Source organism: Dipodomys ordii, unplaced genomic scaffold (genome assembly GCF_000151885.1).
Source record: "Dipodomys ordii isolate 6190 unplaced genomic scaffold, Dord_2.0 Scaffold100, whole genome shotgun sequence".
NCBI classification, from domain to species: domain Eukaryota; kingdom Metazoa; phylum Chordata; class Mammalia; order Rodentia; family Heteromyidae; genus Dipodomys; species Dipodomys ordii.
Genome location: NW_012267316.1, coordinates 7,264,014 through 7,282,940, shown reverse-complemented (window position 1 = coordinate 7,282,940; position 18,927 = coordinate 7,264,014). Strand labels below are relative to the sequence as shown.

General features: G+C 41.2%; 1 protein-coding gene across 1 annotated transcript in view; it reads right to left on the bottom strand.

The window, feature by feature from the left end:
• Positions 1-18,927, bottom strand: part of Afg3l2 (AFG3-like AAA ATPase 2) — a 48,607-nt gene that overhangs the window by 4,847 nt on the left and 24,833 nt on the right. Inside the window, exons 10-16 of the mRNA XM_013027144.1 lie at positions 16,889-17,042; positions 14,209-14,316; positions 13,992-14,117; positions 10,925-11,035; positions 9,037-9,152; positions 4,692-4,892; positions 2,592-2,786 (exon numbers count right to left, since the gene is read on the bottom strand). Coding sequence (XP_012882598.1) covers positions 2,592-2,786; positions 4,692-4,892; positions 9,037-9,152; positions 10,925-11,035; positions 13,992-14,117; positions 14,209-14,316; positions 16,889-17,042 — 1,011 coding nt within the window. The remainder of the gene's footprint in view (positions 1-2,591; positions 2,787-4,691; positions 4,893-9,036; positions 9,153-10,924; positions 11,036-13,991; positions 14,118-14,208; positions 14,317-16,888; positions 17,043-18,927) is intronic.

Below are 18,927 nucleotides of genomic sequence, written 5' to 3'. Positions count from 1 at the left end.
TAAAGATTGACCTCCCTTATGACCCAGTCATACCACTTCTAGGCATCTACCCTGAACAACAGGAACCAATATACAAGGACACGTGCACCTCCATGTTTATTGCAGCACTGTTCACAATAGCTAGGATATGGAAACAACCCAGATGTCCCACCACAGATGAATGGATCCAAAAATTGTGGTATCTATACACAATGGAATATTATGCAGCCATTAGAAATGACAAAATAATGGCATTTGAAGGGAAATGGATGGAGCTAGAAGAAATCATGTTGCGAGGTAAGCCAAGAGCAAAGAGACAAATGGTAAGTGGATGTTAAATCCAAAATGTTAGATGATACGACAAAATTAACAGGACTTAAGAAACAAAGAACTCCCATTCATCTGGTCGAACCACTACTAAATATCCCCATGCTGCTGATCACATGTATGGTGTATATGTGTACACTGTTATATGTTATAGACCGTGATAGACAATTTGCTCCAGGAAAGTTAGAATGAACTTGTGACTTTAAATGAGCATCATTATTCCACAATACTGTGAAATTTGGGAAGTTATGTAATCATTTAATCACAATTAAAAAAAAAAAAAGAACCTCAGGGAAGGTAGGGAGGGAAGGGATAGTAGGGGGAAAACAATTGAGGGGGTAACAATGCTCAATAGGAAATGTACTCATTACCTTACTCATGTAACTGTAACCCCTCTGTATAGTATCTTTACAATAAAAACAAAAACAAACAAACAAAAAAAAAAACAGGCCAAAGGTATGCTACAGAAACAGAGCACCTGCTTGGAAAGTGCAAAGCCTGGAGTTCAAACCCCAAAATAAACTCCACTGTAGCCCTTCATTATTATCTCTCCTCCTGCCACTAGTCTCCAGTTGGTGGCTAATACTAGAAGCTTCTTTGGGCTTTCAAGAGTTTTCTCCTTTTCTGTTCTCTATACTTATTAATTTATACCTCTCTTTATCTTGTCTGTGCTGCCATCATCAGAAGCACCTAGGAACTGTTACAGAGTGCCTGCAGCTGCCTTGAGCTGGCATTCTTGTTTTGCCATCCCATTTAGGCTAGCACACTGTAGCCATTCACCTTCAGTAATGAACTTGAGATGCAACCAAACCCAGGGTCTTGCACATTCTAAGCAAATACTGAGCTACACTTCTGTTGTAAACAATGAACTTCCAACATACTTGTTCAAGGTTCTTTAAAAAACAAGAAGACCAAATTGGGCATGGTAATGCATAACTCTAATCTCAGTACTGAGCTGCTAAGGCAGGAGGATCATGAGTCTAAGACCAGCCTGGGCAACAGTAAGACTGCCTCTCATGCACAAAAGAAAACTTCAAGAACTGAAAAAACAAAACAAAGCAAGTGGGCTGGGTTTGACCATTTTTCTCATTTTTTTCTGCATCAATACCAGGGCTTGAGCTCAGAGCCTTGGGCTGTCACTTGGCTTTTCTGCTCATAGCTGGCTCTCTACCACTTAAACCATGCCTCTGGTGGAAGGACTTAATTATGCCTCGGCCAGCCCTTCTGGGTATGTGCTCTCCTCTTGCCCTCTCCTTCACTGTGACTAGATCACCCTTCAAGATGCAATTCCAGCCCCAGCTTCTAAAGCCTTCTTGGGCCACTCTGTCCACTCTGACTATTCCTGCTGCATGGCCATGTTTTGTGGCTGCTGGGTCTCTCTCCAGTAATGCAGGCAGTATGGATTCCTCTGGCTTTACCTAGCATAGCTTCTCAAATTGCTGATTGAACATTACAACTTAGAATATGATTTTAGTTGTATCTTATAAAAGGCCTTCTCATTTAAATTTTACATGAACAATCATGTTGAAAGAACAAAAAAAATCAATTGTGGCTTCATGGATTCTAAATAATTAAGGGAATCCACTGAGTTCAGAGAGTCCAAACTTTTGTAGGTGCTATCAAATGAGATATAAATGAAAATGCAAAGTGTGTGTGTGTGTGTGTGTGTGTGTGTATGTGTGTATGCATGCCTGTATTGGGGTTTAAATACAATGTCAGGATGCTATCTATTAGCTTTTTTGCTCAAGGCTGGTGCTCTACTTCTTGAACCACAGCTGTACTTCTGGCTTTTTGCTGGAGATAAAGAATCTCATAGACTTTTCTGCCCAGGCTGGCTTCAAACTGCAATCCTCAGATTCTAGCCTCCTAAGTAGCTAAGATTATAGGTATGAGCCACCAGTGCCTGGCACAAAAACATATTTGTTCATGGAAATTCACAATCAAGCCAAAGGTAATTTTCATATGCCAATTTCCTACTTACCTTTTTTTTTTGTCCTTTTAAAAAAAATCTCTCACGACTTATCCCTGAGCTGAAAACCAAATGGCAGCTCCCAACAAGGCAACTGTGTTTCTCGCCTGGGAGTTCTAGAGAAGTAAGCTGGAAGGAGCACAGGCCAGCTTGCTTGACATTCCCAGACCTCAGTGGGAGGAGTTCTCCCCTAGCTCCCCACGAGCCAGGACAGCACTGCTTCTGCTGCCCCACAGTCCAGAGCAAAGGAATTCTCAAGTCCAGACACCAACTAAACAATTTAACCTTATTTTATGCAAAACTGTGTAGCACCTACCTTCTCCACATCAGCTTTCTTTTCTGTGAGGAGTGCCACTGTTCTTTTATAAGCTTCACTAATGAGTATGCGTACTTCATCATCTATGAGTCTGGCGGTAGCTTCGCTGTAAGGCTTCTCTAATACCATGTCCCCCTGACGTGGCAGATCAAAGGAGATCTGTCCAACCTTTTCATTCATGCCAAACTGCACAATCTGAAGAACATGACAGTGGTAGTTAGACAGGGCAGCTAATAGGCAAGATGTATATAGTGGCCTGGGGCTGGCAAAGTGGACACAGTGCTCTGTAAAAATGAGCAGAGGCATGTTTTCAACTCCTTACCTGGTAGCACAGAATCAGAAAGCCACAGGCAATTTCAACAAGAGCAGGGGACAAGCCCAACACCTCAGTAGCCTGAATATATTGGTCTTCACTGTATGACGGAAACTGAGAAGCAGGAGGCACCCGATGCACCAAGACAATGACAAGGAACCTGCAACAGCCTCTCTCTAAAAGTGCACACCAGCCTGAGAACAGTTGACACTGGACAGGTGTTTGTCATGTTCCCCTGCACTGAGGCCAACAGTGTGGCCCTAACCTAGCTAGCACATCATGAAGAAGCCTTTGAACTGACCAGAAAAGAGGTCAGACAGAAGTGGAGAGCAAGCAGAGAGAGGAGCATGGAAAGCAAGAAAACAGTGCCTTACCACTGAGTGTAAACAACAGGGACCCTAATGTGACTCCATCACCCTCCTCCCTCCTGAGAGCAGCAGAATACTGCACGCAGAAGTAGCAGTAAAAAACACCTTTGGAAGTTATGAGAAAAAGAAAATGCAAAATGGGGTCTCTAAAGACAAGAAAATCAGACAAACAAGTCTACTACACAGAGGAAGCCTGTGACTACTCTTCCAGAAACAGCTAAAGAAATCAGCAAAGTGATAGAAAATATGAAAAAAATGGCATGAATCAAAACAGAAAGACTCATGAGGTGCTAGAATGTATGAAAAAATTATTTCTAGGAGAAAAACTTATTTATTTATTTGGTCGTGGGGCTTGAATTCTGAGCCTGAGCGCTGTCCCTCAGCTCTTCAGCTCAAGGCTAGTGCTCTATAACTTGAGCACTTCTAGTTTTCTGGTGGTTTCATGGACTTTCCTGCCCGGGCTGGCTTTGAATCTCGATCCTCAGATCTCAGCCTGCTGAGTAGCTAGGATTACAGGCGTGAGCCACCTGGGCCTGGTGAGAAAAACTATTTTAAAAATAAAGATTAGCTACTTGTATGGTAGAGAACTGGGACACCTGCGGTTCAAGGCCAGCCTGGGGGGAAAAAAGATAGCAAGACTATTTCATCTCAGTAAAGTGTGGTAGAACACATCTATAGTCCTTGCTCTGTGGGAAATATACATAGGAGAATCAAAGTCTTAGGCAGGCTGAGACCTAAAGCAATATCCAAGTTAAAAAACAGCTAGAAGCAAAAAAGCCTAGGTACAAGGTCCTGAGTCCTAGTAATGAAGAAGGAATAAGTACTAAAGATTAAATTTGAATGCGAAAAGAACAAATAATCCTAAGAAAGACCTAAGAAAGGGAAAATGAAACATAAAAAATGACTAGTAAAAAATAACAATCTCTTTTTAAAATGAGGCACCATAAATGATTAGAGAAAAGTGACAGACACAGATAACAGGCAAAGAGCAGCCAGATGAAAAACAGAAATTCCTGAATAGAGCTGTTCCTATCTAGTTCAAAGGCAGCTGACTCTCCTGTTGGGGGGATGCGGGCAGCAGCAGGAGAAGTGAGGGAAACAAGGACAGATTCTAGTAGCCAGGAGAGACTGGCCAGGCAGAGGTTGGTGATAGGGGACAGGCAGGTGGGGAGGTTCATGTCCAGGGCCTGTCCAATTGTGGAATCAACATGAAACTTCATTTATGTAAGTTGTAAATACTGCTGCATCAAAAAAAGTTCATTTCTATAAGTTTTGATTGGCTTAAGATGGATTTAGGAACTAATTCTTGCTCAAAAAGTAGAAACCAATGAAGCACAGCTGTGCTGTCTGTTCCATGTGAACTCTCCTTTCTCAGGCAAAACAAGAACAAGAGGCAGAAGCCCCTTTTCTCAGCCTCACCTGGGCATATGCACTCTGTGTGACCTTCCTCAAGTCGTCTTGAGCGCCAGTTGTTATTCTTCCAAAGAAGATCTCCTCAGAGACCCGGCCACCCAGAGTCATGCACATCCTGTCCAGGAGCTGCTCCTTAGTATATAAGTACTGCTCCTTTGGCAAATACTGAGCATAACCCAATCCTTTGCCTCGTGGGATGATGGATACCTGGTGAGGAAAATACATTTACAGCAGTGAGAGCCCACTCCCAAATAAAGACTGGTAAACCTAAGAGGAAGACAAATACCACTGGCTGGGCCAGCCACTGGCCTTGGCTAGACAAGCAGATTGAAGGTATACAAGTTCCTTTCTGGATAACCTTCCATTAAGAGTTCTCCAAAGCACCTCCTGTCTTAAAAAAAAAAAAAACAAAAAAAACCAACACAAATTGTTCTATCATTACCAAATAAACCCTGGTCCATCTCTGGAATTCTACCAGCAAACCACACAGGTTGATCACTCCAGTCATGCCTACCTCCCCACTGGAGACCAAGGCCCACAGGGCCTTGATTTGTCTTTCCTAGTCCTTTTTTTTTTTTTTTTTAGCAGTTAACTTTATAAAGCTCAATGAGTTGCTTTTGTTTTTTGGCAGTACTGGGGTTTGAATTCAGGGCCTAACATTTGCTAGGCAGGCACTCTACCACTGGAGTATACTAACCCCAGACCCTTAGTCATTTTTCTGATACGGTTTGTTTTTTGCCCAACCACCCTAGACTGTTATCCTCCTGTTCATGCCTTCCACTAGGTGGGATGTTAGGCATATACTAGCACAACTAGATTTTTGATTGAGATGGGTGTGCGTGCGTGCGTGCGTGCGTGCGTGTGTGTGTGTGTTGAGATCTGAGGATCTCTCAACCACAGTTTAAAGCTAGACCAGGCAGAAAAGTTTACAAGATAAGCAATTAATCAGTAAAATGCTAGACAACTGAATGTGTGGTTCAACTGGTAAAGTGACAGTTTTAAATGAAAAATCTGAGTGAGAGAGCAAGAGGCTCTCAGTTTAAGCCCTGGTGCTGGCAAAAATAAAAAATAAATAAAAAAGTTAAATGCAAACTATCCTATTATGAATACAGTAGAAACAATAATTTAAATATTTAAAAGTACATATTAGGCTGCAAAGCAAACAGCACAACACTCAAGCTTCTGACCAAACAAAGACACAAAATGTTGTCATTATGCCCAAAAATTTCTCTTAAACACGTCTTTTATTTCCAGTCCCAGGTAATTGCTGCTGAAAGGTAATTTATTCTTTCCAGACTTGCATATAAATGTAACCACACAGTGTGTCTGCCTTTCTCATTTTAGTATCAGTCCATAATTCCAGGTATATTTAGTCCATTTAGTTTTACTGTTATGTTTCATTACACAGCACAGACATATCTAACATCCGTGCCATTTTTGGTGGACAGTAGGTTTCTTTTCAGCTTGATACAGCAGGGGTCTTTGTATGGACATGTTTCTGTGTACCTTGGATATATATTAAGAATCAGTTGGTCACAGAAATGTTAATAAGAGTCCTGTCAGCAATGAATAAGTGTTCCAATTGCTTCAGTGCTCTTCATGCTCACCAATACTATTTTATTAAGTTTCAACCATTCTAATTAGTACATTTCACTGTCTTTTTTTTTTTTTTTTTTTGTCATGGGGCTTGAACTGTGGGCCTGGGGCTATCCCTCAGCTCTTCAGCTTAAGGTAAGGAGGCTAGCACTCTACCACTTGAGCCACACAGCACCACTTCTGGTTTTCTGGTGGTTTATTGGAAATAGGAGTCTCACAGACTTTGCTGCCTAGGCTGGCTTTGAACCATGATCCTCAGAGCTCAGCCTCCTGAATAGCTAGGATGACAGACGTGAGCCATCAGCACCCAGCTAACATTCCACTATCTTACTGGTGACCAATGAAACCACTTTTATGTATTTAATACCCATCCATATCATTTATGGTAAAGCAGATACTCAAATCTTTACCCACTGTTTTTATTGGGTTGCTAATTTTCTTTTTGAGTTTTAGGAGTTATTTATGTATTTTAGATATAAGCCCTCTCACATATACATATTAAAAACATCTGAGTATATTTTTCATTTTCATAATAGTGTCTTTCAAAGACTTTTAAAATGTTTTTCCTGTTTTGATGGTACTAAGATATGAACTCAGGATTTGTACTTGACTACGCAGGTATTTTGCCCACCCTTAGGTGGGCATATCTCTAGCCCCTTTGTTGCTTTATTCTTCAGATATGGTTTTGTGTTTTGGCCCAGAGTCTCAGACCACAATCCTGCTTTCTACAGCCCTGGCATAGCTAGGATGGTAGACATGCATCACCATACCTTGCTGGTTTGTTAATAGCTCCAAATCACAATGCTCCTAATGTCTACCTCCTGAGGAGCCAGGATTATAGGCATGACCCATCACAACTAGTCTTAAAGTCCATGTTTTTTATTTCAGTGAGATCCCATTTAACATTTTCTGATTTTTTTTTATGCTGTAAGAAATTTCTGCATATACAAGGCCACAAAAAGTTTTACCTATATTTTTTCCTCAAAGTTTTAGTTTTTTGTTGTTGTTGTTTTTTGCTGGTCATGGGCCTTGAACTCTAGGCCTGGGTGCTATCCCTGAGCTTCTCTGTACTCAAAGCTAGCATTCTATCTCTTGAGCCATAGCACCTCTTTTGGCTTTTTCTGAGTAGTTTATTAGAGATAAGAGTTTCATGGACTTCCCTGCCCAGGCTGTCTTTGAACCACAATCCTCAGATCTCAGCCTCCTGAGTAGCTAGGATTGCAGGAGTGATCTACCAATGCCCAGCTCAAAGTTTTAGTTTTAATGATCAACTCAAATTAATTTTGGTACATGAAACAAGAGTCAATGTTTACTTTTTTTTCTTCAGATGAATGCTTAGCTATCAGAATCAATTAATAAGACAATCTTTCTTCTCACTGAATTATGGTGGTATTTGCACTCTGCTTCCCTCACTGGTCTCTGCCAGCGTACTAGCCTTCATCACAGCAGCTATGTACAGTCTTAAAACACCAAGTGGTGTTTACACCTTCAATTTAGTTTAGCTCATACGTATTTCCATACAATTTTAGATTCAGCTTCACAATTCCCACAAAAATGTCTTTTGAAGCTAGATGTGTAGGTCACTGGTAGATTATTTACCTAGCATAAGGCCCAGGGTTTGATATCCAGCACCACAGGAAAAACTGTGATAATAATTGTGATAAAAAACTACAATGAAACTATAGGTCAATTTGAGAGGAACTGACATAATGTTCAAAAAACATAGCACATCTGTTTTTATTTAGGTCTTAATTCAATGTACAAGCACTACAAATACTTTCTTAAATCTATCCCTCTGTATTCCATGTTTTCAGATGTTACTGAAATGGAATTGAATTCTCATAATTTCGTTTTCCAACTGCTTGTTACTAATCTATAGAACACGATTGACCTTTATATACTGAACCTGAATTCTGCAACGTCGCAACTTATGAGTTCTAGTGGCTTCTCTCTAGATTCTTTAGTGTTTTATGTAGACTCTATACTCCTCTGCATCTCTCTTGCTTCAGGTTTCAGGCTGACTTCTGACATGGAGGGTAGGTGAGTGAGTAGACAGTCAAGAGGCTGCTTTCTGTCACCTGTGATGCACTGGTCTAAGGAATGCATACAGTTGAAATTACAGATTTTAAATTACTCCATGTGCTGTCTCTCAGGTATCTATTTCCTGCCAGACTCTCTGGGGTTTCCCTGTATACATAAAGTTTTATGAAATCAACCAGTGACTTGGATAGTTTCTACTCAGATCTGAGTCTCGGTTTTGTTTTGTTTTTTGTCGGTCATGGGGCTTAAACTCTGGGCCTGAGCACTGTCCCTCAGCCCTTCAGCTCAAGGCTAGCACTCTACCACTTGAGCTACAGCGCCACTTCCGGCTTTCTGGTGGTTTATTGTAGATAAGAGTTTCATGGACTTTCCTGCCCGGGCTGGCTTTGAACCCCGATCCTCAGATCTCAGCCTCCTGAGTAGCTAGGATTACAGGCGTGAGCCACCAGCACCCGGCTGAGTCTCGGCCTTCTATGCTTTTCTTGCTTCTAGGATTTGTCTGTTGAAATTCTAGTATTATTCAAATCCTGAGCTCTCTTTTTGTCTACCCAAGATGTTCAATGTTCCATCACTTGTGTAGAGGTTATGAAAAACCCACATGCTTACAATTTGAAGCACTGTGGCCGCTAGCTTATCCTTTGTGGAAGTGCAGCTCCCTGCTGAAGTGAGACCTCACACACTGAGCTGACCACCTATGTCTGACACACTGCTTCACCTTTAAGAGGGGGTCTGCATGTTCCAGGTACCAGCCGGCAACTGCATGACCTGCTTCATGGTATGCCACTGTCTTTTTCTCCTCAGGCTGCAGAACTTGGGTTTTCTTCTCCAAGCCTAATAAAATGTAACAAAAACCCAAATCATAGTATTAGTGATACTGACTTTAAAAAATAATTATACATGGCTGGGATGTGGCTCAAGTGGTAGAGCATCTGCCTAGCAAGTGAAAAGCCTAATTTCAACAATCCCTTTACCTTATACATACACATACCAAGCAATACAATGCTATCCACTCCCTTGACTAAAATGTAACTTAATGACTAAGCTGCCTACAATAATTTAAAAATTCCTAATCAACTCTGAAATATACCCAACTACAGCAAAAACATGCATTCATTATCTTAACCCCAGGCATTTTTTTTTTTTTTTTGCTGGTCGTGGGGCCTGAACTCTGGGCCTGGGCACTGTCCCTCAGCTCTTCAGCTCAAGGCTAGTGCTCTACCACTTGAGCCACAGCGCCACTTCTGGCTTTTTCTGTTTATGTGGTGCTGAGGAATCGAACCCAGGGCCTCATGCTTGCAAGGCATGCATTTTACCGCTGAGCTACCTTCCCAGCCCTGCCAGGCACATTTTTATCCTAACTCTTCCACTCCTCTAGGCCACATATGCAGTTTAGATAAATAAACAGAAATGGAAAATAAAATTTAGCACTCTGCTCACTTGACTTAGGTCAATGTGAAATATAAAATTCATAGGCAACAGAAAGTCTGGAAAGATCTTGGGTATTCAGCCTCAAGTTCTGGAAAAATAAGGGTGCTTGGTGTTCTGTTTGTAATGGAAGGCAGAAGGCAGAGAAGTACTGACGGTGAAAGATGTGGAAGCACCCATTCAGAGCCTGTACAGGCTAATTCTGAGCAGCCAACACACTGACTAGAGAGTGCATGAGGCCAGACAGTTAGCCAAGGGAACGTGAGAATCAATTCAATGTATAACTCTAGAGACACAGAGTCTCTCACAGAAGAGTTTGTACTGACATCAGCATCAGCAAGAGACCTAGAGGACCTCAGTATAAGACGACTTCTCAGCTTGCAGAAGTGGGCCTATGCCTGCACCTCACTCGACAGATGGCAAACCATGATGTTGCATTCCATACTAATCCACATCATTACATTGTGACAGAAGCTATATACCCACAACATGTAAGTCCCGCAGAGTTGCCAGGGTCAAAAGGTATAAAGGAAGAGCTAGGAAGCCTTCCTTTTCTATAAATATTGCAGTGCTGGGGATCAAACCCACGGCCTTGGCATACTAAGTACACATTCTACTTCTTGGCCTCAATAAGCACCTCTTGCCTATCTGAAAAAACAAAGCATTTCCCCATAGCTTCTCCCAAGAGTAGTTCCCTTTCTTAGCATGCTACGTTATTAAAAAACAACTATTCATGACTTCTGTACACAGTGACAGCTAACAGACAGGCACACTCATACCTACCACAGAGCAAGGAGAGGAGGCCTGAACACCCAGCAGCGTAAGCAGGCCTGAGCAAGCTTAGTGAGTCCCACAGCTCAAAGGATAAACTTTGTTTCTAGATCTCAGCAAACAGAGAAGTCAGATACCTCAAGTGATCAGTTTTTTAAAAAATTTGAGGTGGATATTGTACAAAGAGCAATGTATTCATTACTTGACTTATGAAAACTGTAACCCCTCTGTACATCACCTTATTAATAACAATTTAAAAGAAAAAAATTTAGATGGAGGTCTCATTATGTAGCCCAGGCTGGCTTCAAACTTGAGATTATCTTGTCTCAGCCATCTCAGAGTAGGGATTATAGATATGTACCACCACGCTTATGCTTTTTATTAGCTTTTACATTTAGCTGCCTTACCACCGATCACTCGTTCAATTGCTTGCTCAAAGTGCTTTTCATTTATAGAATCTGAGAGGTGTCTTGCAGCAATCAAAGCAGCTTCATTGCAGACATTGGCAACATCAGCTCCTACAGAAGGAACACATGGAATTGCTTACCCACCAAAACACTCTCCAACTGACATGATAGAGAACAAAGTTATCTCAACCAGTAGTGCATGTGCACAGCTCTTATGGATATATAATTTAGCTCAATCCAGGAGAATATTAAGATCCTGCAGCATTTTATACCAGTCTAAGACAATCTTGGCCCTCTAAATTGAGATGAAAGAATTAGTAGAAATAGATCATTACAGACAGTATTGTACTTTAACAGATCATGTGTCTCATTAAGCAGCAAATTAAGACAGTAACCAAAAATACAAATTAACTCAATTTTACTATCTCTGCAAAATTCATTTTAGGAACAAGCTTACATAAAATCACAAACATTTTTACTAGCATTAAAATAATCTAATACATCTGGCTGAATTACTCAATTTAAATATGTAAAAGTTTATCACATACTTTTTAAACCCATAAGCACCTTTACATTATCAAATTAAGAATATATTAAGCTATACCATGGTATAATAAAATATAATAAAATATAAAACACTGAAAATTCCATGGTCCACACACAAGAATTAAGTAAAACACCAGAACTCCTATGACATTTAATATGACCATATTCTAGCCATACAGTTGTATAAAACCTTCTATTCTAAAATATAACTTTTAATTTTGAGTTTAGGAAGGATAAGGAATAAGAAATATACTAATTTATATTTTAAAAAGCTTATGGAATTAAACACACCAAAAGATATTCAGTATCACCAGTTACTTAGAAAATGCAAATCAAAACCTCAATGAAAACCACTTCAAGCCCTTGGGATGGCTAATCAAAGACAATAGCGAGGATTGGGGAGGATGTGAGGGCTCTGGCACAAAATTCATACACTGCTAGTGAAAAGTAAAATGATTTATCCATTCAAATAGTTCCTCAAAAAGCCAAATATTATCATGCGACTCAGCAATCCCAATCCTAGGTGTACAAACCTACAAAAATGAAGATAAATGTCCACATAAAAATCTGCAGATGATTCGGGGCTGGGAAGGTGGCTCAGTGGTAGAGCGCTTGCCTTGCATGCTCAAGGCCCTGGGTTCGATTCCTCAGCACCACATAAGCAAAAAGAAAAAGCCGGTGCTGTGGCTCAAGTGGTAGAGTGCTAGCCTTGAGCTAAAGAGCCGAGGGACAGCGCCCAGGCCCAGAGTTCAGGCCCCACAACCGGACCCAAAAAAAAAAAAAAAAAATCTGCAGATGAGGGGCTGAGAAGGTGGCTCAGTGGTAGAGTGCTTGCCTTGCATACATGAAGCCCTGGGTTTGATTCCTCAACACTACAAAAGCAGAAAAAGTTGGAAGTGGCGCTGTGAGTGGTAGAGTGCTAGCCTTGAGCTGAAGAGCAGAGGGACAGTGCCAAAGCCCAGAGTTCAGGCCCCACGGCCGACAAAAAAAAAGTCTGTAGATGAGCCAGATGTCAGTGGCTTCTGCCTATAATCCTAGCTACTCAAGAGGCTGAGATCTGAGGATTAATGGTTCAAAGTCTGTCCAGGCAGGAAAGTCCCCGGGAGAAAACACACAACAGAGGGTCCCATTAGCTGCACTGGACATTGATAAAAATGAACTAAGCAACTCAAGGGCAGTGATGGGAGAGAGGGAATGAGAGGGCAAAAGGGAACAGCTGAGGGCTGGGAAGGTGGCTCAGTGGTAGAGTGCTTGCCTTGCATGCATGAGGCTCTGGGTTCCTCAGCACCACATAAGCAGAAAAAAGCCAGAAGTGGTGCTATGTATCAAGTGGTAGAGCGTTAGCCTTGAGCTGAAGAGCTAAGGGACAGGGCCCAGGCCCAGAGTTCAGGCCCCATGACTGACAAAAAAAAAAAAAGGGAACAGCTGACACTAAACAAAAGGAAAGAAATGTACATATCACCTGATGTGAAAGAAATAGTATTATCAAAGCTCATAGAATTCACAAACTTTATAGACCCTGATAATAATTTTTATCTCATGAAGGTTAAAATCTGTTTATGACTTTAAGTATCACGATTTCATGTGAAATTTATGTAATCACTTAATCTCAAAAAAAATTATTAAAAAGGTAGGAACCAGCCAAATATCCTTTATCTGACAAACAGCTATATAAAATATAAAATAGCCATACTCTGAGTATTATTTGGCCATAAAAAGGAATGAGGGGCTGGGAAGGTGGCTCAGTCATAGAGTGCTTGCCTAGTATATACATAAGGCCCTAGGTTCGATTCCTCAGCACCACATAAGCAGAAAAAGCCAGAAGTGGTGCTGTGGCTCAACTGGTACAATGCTAGCTTTGAGCTGAAAAGCTGAGAGACAACGCCCAGGCCCAGAGTTCAGGCCCCATGACCAAAAAAAAAAGGGAATGAAATGTTGCTAACTGCTACCAAATCAATGAACTCTGAAAACCATATGCTAAGTGAATATGCTAAGCCAGGCAACATAATTCATTTATATAAAATGTCCAAAACAGGAAAGTCTGAAAGCCTAAAAGTAGATTAAGGGTTGTACAGGTCTGGCAGCCACAGAAAAACTGCTGATATTTCTAAATTAGACTATAATGATACAATTCTGAGTATACTAAAAATTACTAAATTGTACATTTTATATGGGTAAAGACTACAAGTGTGTTAATTTCAACTCAGCAGCATTATAAACAAAGATCACTATGGATAAGAAGACAAGCTGTCAACCATAAGTCATAATCCACTTGAGAGGGAGTGAGAAGAGGGTAGAACACAGATGAACTGAGGCTGGATGTGATTTAATGATTGCTCATTCCTAAAGCTGATAGGTGCTGATGGGCTCACTACATACTTCCTATAATTCTGTATGTTTGAAATCTGCCACAACTAGAAGGTAAAAATTATGTAGGAACCCCAAGGCAAGAAGTATAGGAGTGAACGGTACCAGATACTCATCAGGAACTTAGAAAAAGACAGTGGTGATTTCCACTCACCTGAAAACCCTGGGGTTAAGGATGCCAGCTTTCGGGCCAGTTTCTCCTTTTCCAGGGTATTGTCCAGTTTCAGTGGCCGAAGGTGAACTTTGAAAATAGAGGCTCTTCCTTTTATATCTGGTGGTCCTTTAGAAAGTATTTTCAAAGCAAAAAGATCACTGTAAGACAGTCACTCCTATCCCCACAGGTGGACCAAACTCAGTAAGTACTGTCTTACCAATAAAGATCTGCCTGTCAAAGCGGCCTGGCCTCATCAGTGCTGGATCCAGGATGTCAGGCCGATTGGTACCAGCCAAAATGACCACATTTGTTGTAGTATTAAAACCTGAGAAGACACAATGAACATGCAATGAGGACTAAATGACATAGAAAGGAAACTAAAGTGCCTATAAAGAAAGCTATGCTGCATTGAGCACAGCTTTCTACTGCTGTCCAGGGGTTCCTAAAGTTAAAAATTTGAATTAGTTCTTACTATTCATCTTGTTCTTAGTGACCAAAATATAAGTTTCTGTAAATACTTACCTATATTTTTAAAAAATACTTGCTTTCATTAGCACATAATTATAGCTATTTATAGGGTAAAATTTACCATTTTGACACATGATTAGAAAAAAGGGATTATCCACCTCCTCACACTTAATATTTGTGTTGGGAGCATTCATTCAAAAATCCTACTAGCTGTTTTGAAATAGAATAAGCAACTTATTGTTGTTAAACATAGTTACCCTACCATGTTACAGATTAGACGTTATTCTAAAGCCAGGCATTGGTGGCTCATGCCTGTAATCTAGCTCCTCAGGAGTCTGAGAGCAGAAGGATTATGGTTCAAAGCCAGCTCAGGCAGAAATAGTCCCCTTGACTCCATCTCCAAAAATAACCAGGAGAAATCAGGCTGGAAGTATAGCTCAGGTGGTAGAGTGTCAGCCAAGTGAACAACGCAAGCAAGTAGAGTTCAAACCATAATCCTATTTTCTCCCTGCAAAGAGCTATTCCTAGTGAAACATAGTAGTTCAGATGTGTAATCTCAACTATGCAGGAGGTGGAAATCAGGAAGACTGTCATTCAAGGCTAGCCCAAGCAAAAAGTTAGTTAGTGAAATCTCCATGTCAACAAGCAAGCTAGGAGTGGAGGTTCACATCTATGATTCTTGCTACTGGGAGGCATAGGTCCAAACCACAAGGTCCTATCTGAAAATGAAAGCAAAATGGGCTTGGAGTGTAGTTCAAGTTAACTAGAAGTTTAGAAGATGGTCTTCTCAACTTTAAAAATGTTTAAAAACATATCAGGTTAAGTTTGTAAATGAAGTAATGACTTCCTGGACCACAAGCCACTATGTATCTGGGAACATATGACAACTTTCTTCTGTAATCTCTTCTCTAGACTTAAGATGCTCAGCTCCCCCCCCCCAAAAAAAACAGTAAGAACCCTGGCACTGGAAGAACTGATGGTCTGATGTCCCCAAATATTGGGACTAAACACAGATGGTGCGTCCTGAAACCACACAATGGAACAGAATCTCAACCCTCTCATTTGGATATAATGCCTGGCTTCACTTTATAAACCAGTGTGTGACATTGAGTTTTCCATTTCCTTTTCTGCACACACACACAGCCCTGTGTCCACATTCCTTCCGAGAGGAAGGATGCCAGATCCTAGGAACTGGTTTTCCTAAATAAATGTACACTAAGCATTCAGTAGAAGCCATGCTTAAATTCTGAGTTTCCATCTTCCCTGGGTGAGTTGTTCAGTCTGAACCTCTTTCAATGCCGGATGACAGCAGTGAGCTACACTCCCAAGCAGCTTGGGTTTTCCTGATGCTTCAGACCACAAATGATGAGAATAAAACTGTAATTCTTTTGTGAATCACTTCCCTAATTTATCTCTTATTCAACACGAACATCTTAGCATCAGCACTAATTTAAGACAAGCTATTAGGTGAGGAACACAAAGGCGTAATGCCTATGTGCATCTGATCATATAAAATAATATGTATCCAAATGAACTATGGGAAATGGAAACGAGGATTTTTCTTTGTTGTTTTCATTTTCTTTTTGTGTGTTTGTCCTTTTATCTGTCTTTGGGAGGGACAAAGGGTAAATAAATATAGTGGTACTCACTAGACACTTTGTTGAAAATGAACTATATGACCTGTGGATGGGGATGGGAAGGAAACCACAAGACAGCAAGAGAAGGGGTAACATTGTCCATAAAGAAATGTACTCATAGAAGGGGTGCTGTAGCTCAAGTAGTAGAGTGCTAGTCCTGAGCTGAAGAGCGCAGGGACAGCGCCCAAGGCCCAGAGTTCAAGACCCACGACCCACCAAAAAAAAAAAAAGAAATGTACTCATTACCTGATATATTTAACTGTAATCTCCCTATACATCACCTTTATAGTAACAATACAGAAATAGAAATAATAGGGGCTTGGAAAGTGGCTCAGTGGTAGAGTGCTTGCCTTGCATACATGAGGCCCTGGGTTTGATTCCTCAGCACCACATAAGCAGAAAAAGCCTGAAGTGGGTGCTGTGGCTCACGTGGTAGACCGCTAGCCTTGAGCTGAAGAGCTGAGGGACAGCACCCAGGCCCTGAGTTCAAGCCCCACAACAGACAATAAATAAATAAAATAAAAATAATAAGACAGGTAGACAAAGTACTGGTATAAAAGAATGTGTGCATGTGTGTGTGTGCACACGTACTCATGCATGCACACACATAAGCACATACCATCCTGGGGTTTGAATTCAGGGCCTGGGTGCTGTCTCTAAGCTTTTTGCTCAAAGCTATTGCTAAAAGAGCACTTTTTTAAGGTTTTAGAAAATGTTTTAGTTTTTCTAACAATCTCATAGCAAGAACTGTCACTACATAAATATAAGAGACATCTAGAAGTGACACCTCACCATCCATCTCCACAAGTAGCTGATTGAGTGTGTTCTCCTGCTCGCTCTGCCCTCCGAAGTTGCCTCGTCCTCTCTTCCTTCCCACAGCATCAATCTCATCAATGAAGAGAATGCAAGGGGCATTTTTCCGAGCAAGGGCAAATAAGTCTCGGACCTTAACAAAAAGAGAAGGACAAGAGTCATTTGACAAGTGAATGCTATTTAGCTTCTAATAAAACTAAACCTCAGAGTAGGCATGGTGGCACATGCCAGTATTAGGGAAGCTGAGGCAGAAAGATCCCAAGTTCAAGGTCAGCCTGGGCTAACTCTCATAAAACCAAACAACCCCTCCTGTCCCATGAAGACAACTGATGTGTGTTTCACATTGTACATTAATATTTTAAGAGGTAAAAGTACAGCTGGGTACCTGACTCATGCCTACAATCCTTACTACTCAGGAGGCTGAGATCTGAGGATCATGGTTTGAAGCCAGCCTGGGCAGGAAAGTATATTATGAGACCATTATCTCTAACCACCAAAAAGTCTAACGTAGAACTGTGGCTCAAGATGTAGAGCATTATCCTTGAGCAAAAAAGCTCAGGGGCAGCGCCCAAGCCCTAAGTCCAAACCCCAGGACAGGCACAAAAAATAAATCACAAGTAGCAAAAAAGGAGGCAAATGTTGAATAACTTGGTACCTGACTTGAGGTGACCATTTGTATAATCCATAAATTATTATACATGTAATGAGCTCTAACAATACTGCTATTTTTATCATACTAACAAATAGCTATTACACATTTTGCCTTATACAAGACAAACACAGTAAAGCTGTAACTTTTATATTTCTTGAAAAAGATTTCTCTGGGGCTTCTCCAGGGCATCTCCGGAGAAGCAGAGTCTTCCTAACAAGTCTGTACAACAACCACACAGAAAGGAAAGGCAAAGATGCTCCACAACCATCCAGCTGACCAATGCTGATCCTGCCCCCAATCTTGTCACCCAGCACCTTGCTCCCCTGTCATGCTGAGCAGGACCTTTCATCATGGGATGAGGTTGATAGAAGCCCCAACCATCAGTCAGATGCTCCTTCTAAGATGTACAGACAACCTCCCTGTGTTTCAGATCCTTTTCATTCTTAGGTCTTTGATCCATTTGGAGTTGATTCTGGTGCAGGGTGATATATAAGGGTCTAACTTTAGGGGCTGGGAAGGTGGCTCAGTGGTAGAGTGCTTGCCTTGCATGCTTGAGGCCCTGGGTTCGATTCCTCAGCACCACATAAGCAAAAAAAAAAAAAAGAAAAGAAAAAAGCCAGAAGTGGCGCTCTGGCTCAAGTGGTAGAGCGCTAGCCTTGAGCTGAAGAGCTGAGGGACAGCGCCCAGGCCCAGAGTTCAGGCCCCATGACCGGACCCCCCCCCAAAAAAAAGGATCTAACTTTTGTTTTCTACAAGTAATTAACCAATTTTGCCAGCACCATTCCTTCCATTCTATTTTTTTAAGCTCCCTTATTGAAGATTAGGTGGCTATAGGTCTGTTTTGGACAAATGGGACAGCATGAAGTTGCAGAGCTTCTGCATGGCAAAGGACATAGCTAGCAAGATCAACAGAAAGCCCAGAGATTGGGAGAAGATCTTCACTAGCCATACAGTGGACAATGGTCTCATATCTAAAGTATACCTAGAACTCAAAAACTTAAATCCCCCCAACAACAAATCCTCAAAGAAACAACTGCTCAATAAATAAGTGGGCTAAAGACTCTGAAGAGGAAATAAGAATGGCCAATAAACACATGAAGAAATGCTCAAGCTCTCTAGCCATGAAAGAAATGCAAATCAAAACAACATTGAGATACCACCTCACCCAGTTAGAATGGCTATAATCAACAACTCTAATAATAGATGCTGGAGGGGATGTGGACAGAAGGGAACCTTACTGCATTGTTGGTGGGAGTGTAAACTTGTTCAAGCACTTTGGAAAGCAGTATGGAGGTTCCTCAAAAGACTCCACAAAGAGCTCCCCTATGACCCAGCAATCCCACTTTTGGGCATTTACCCAAATGAT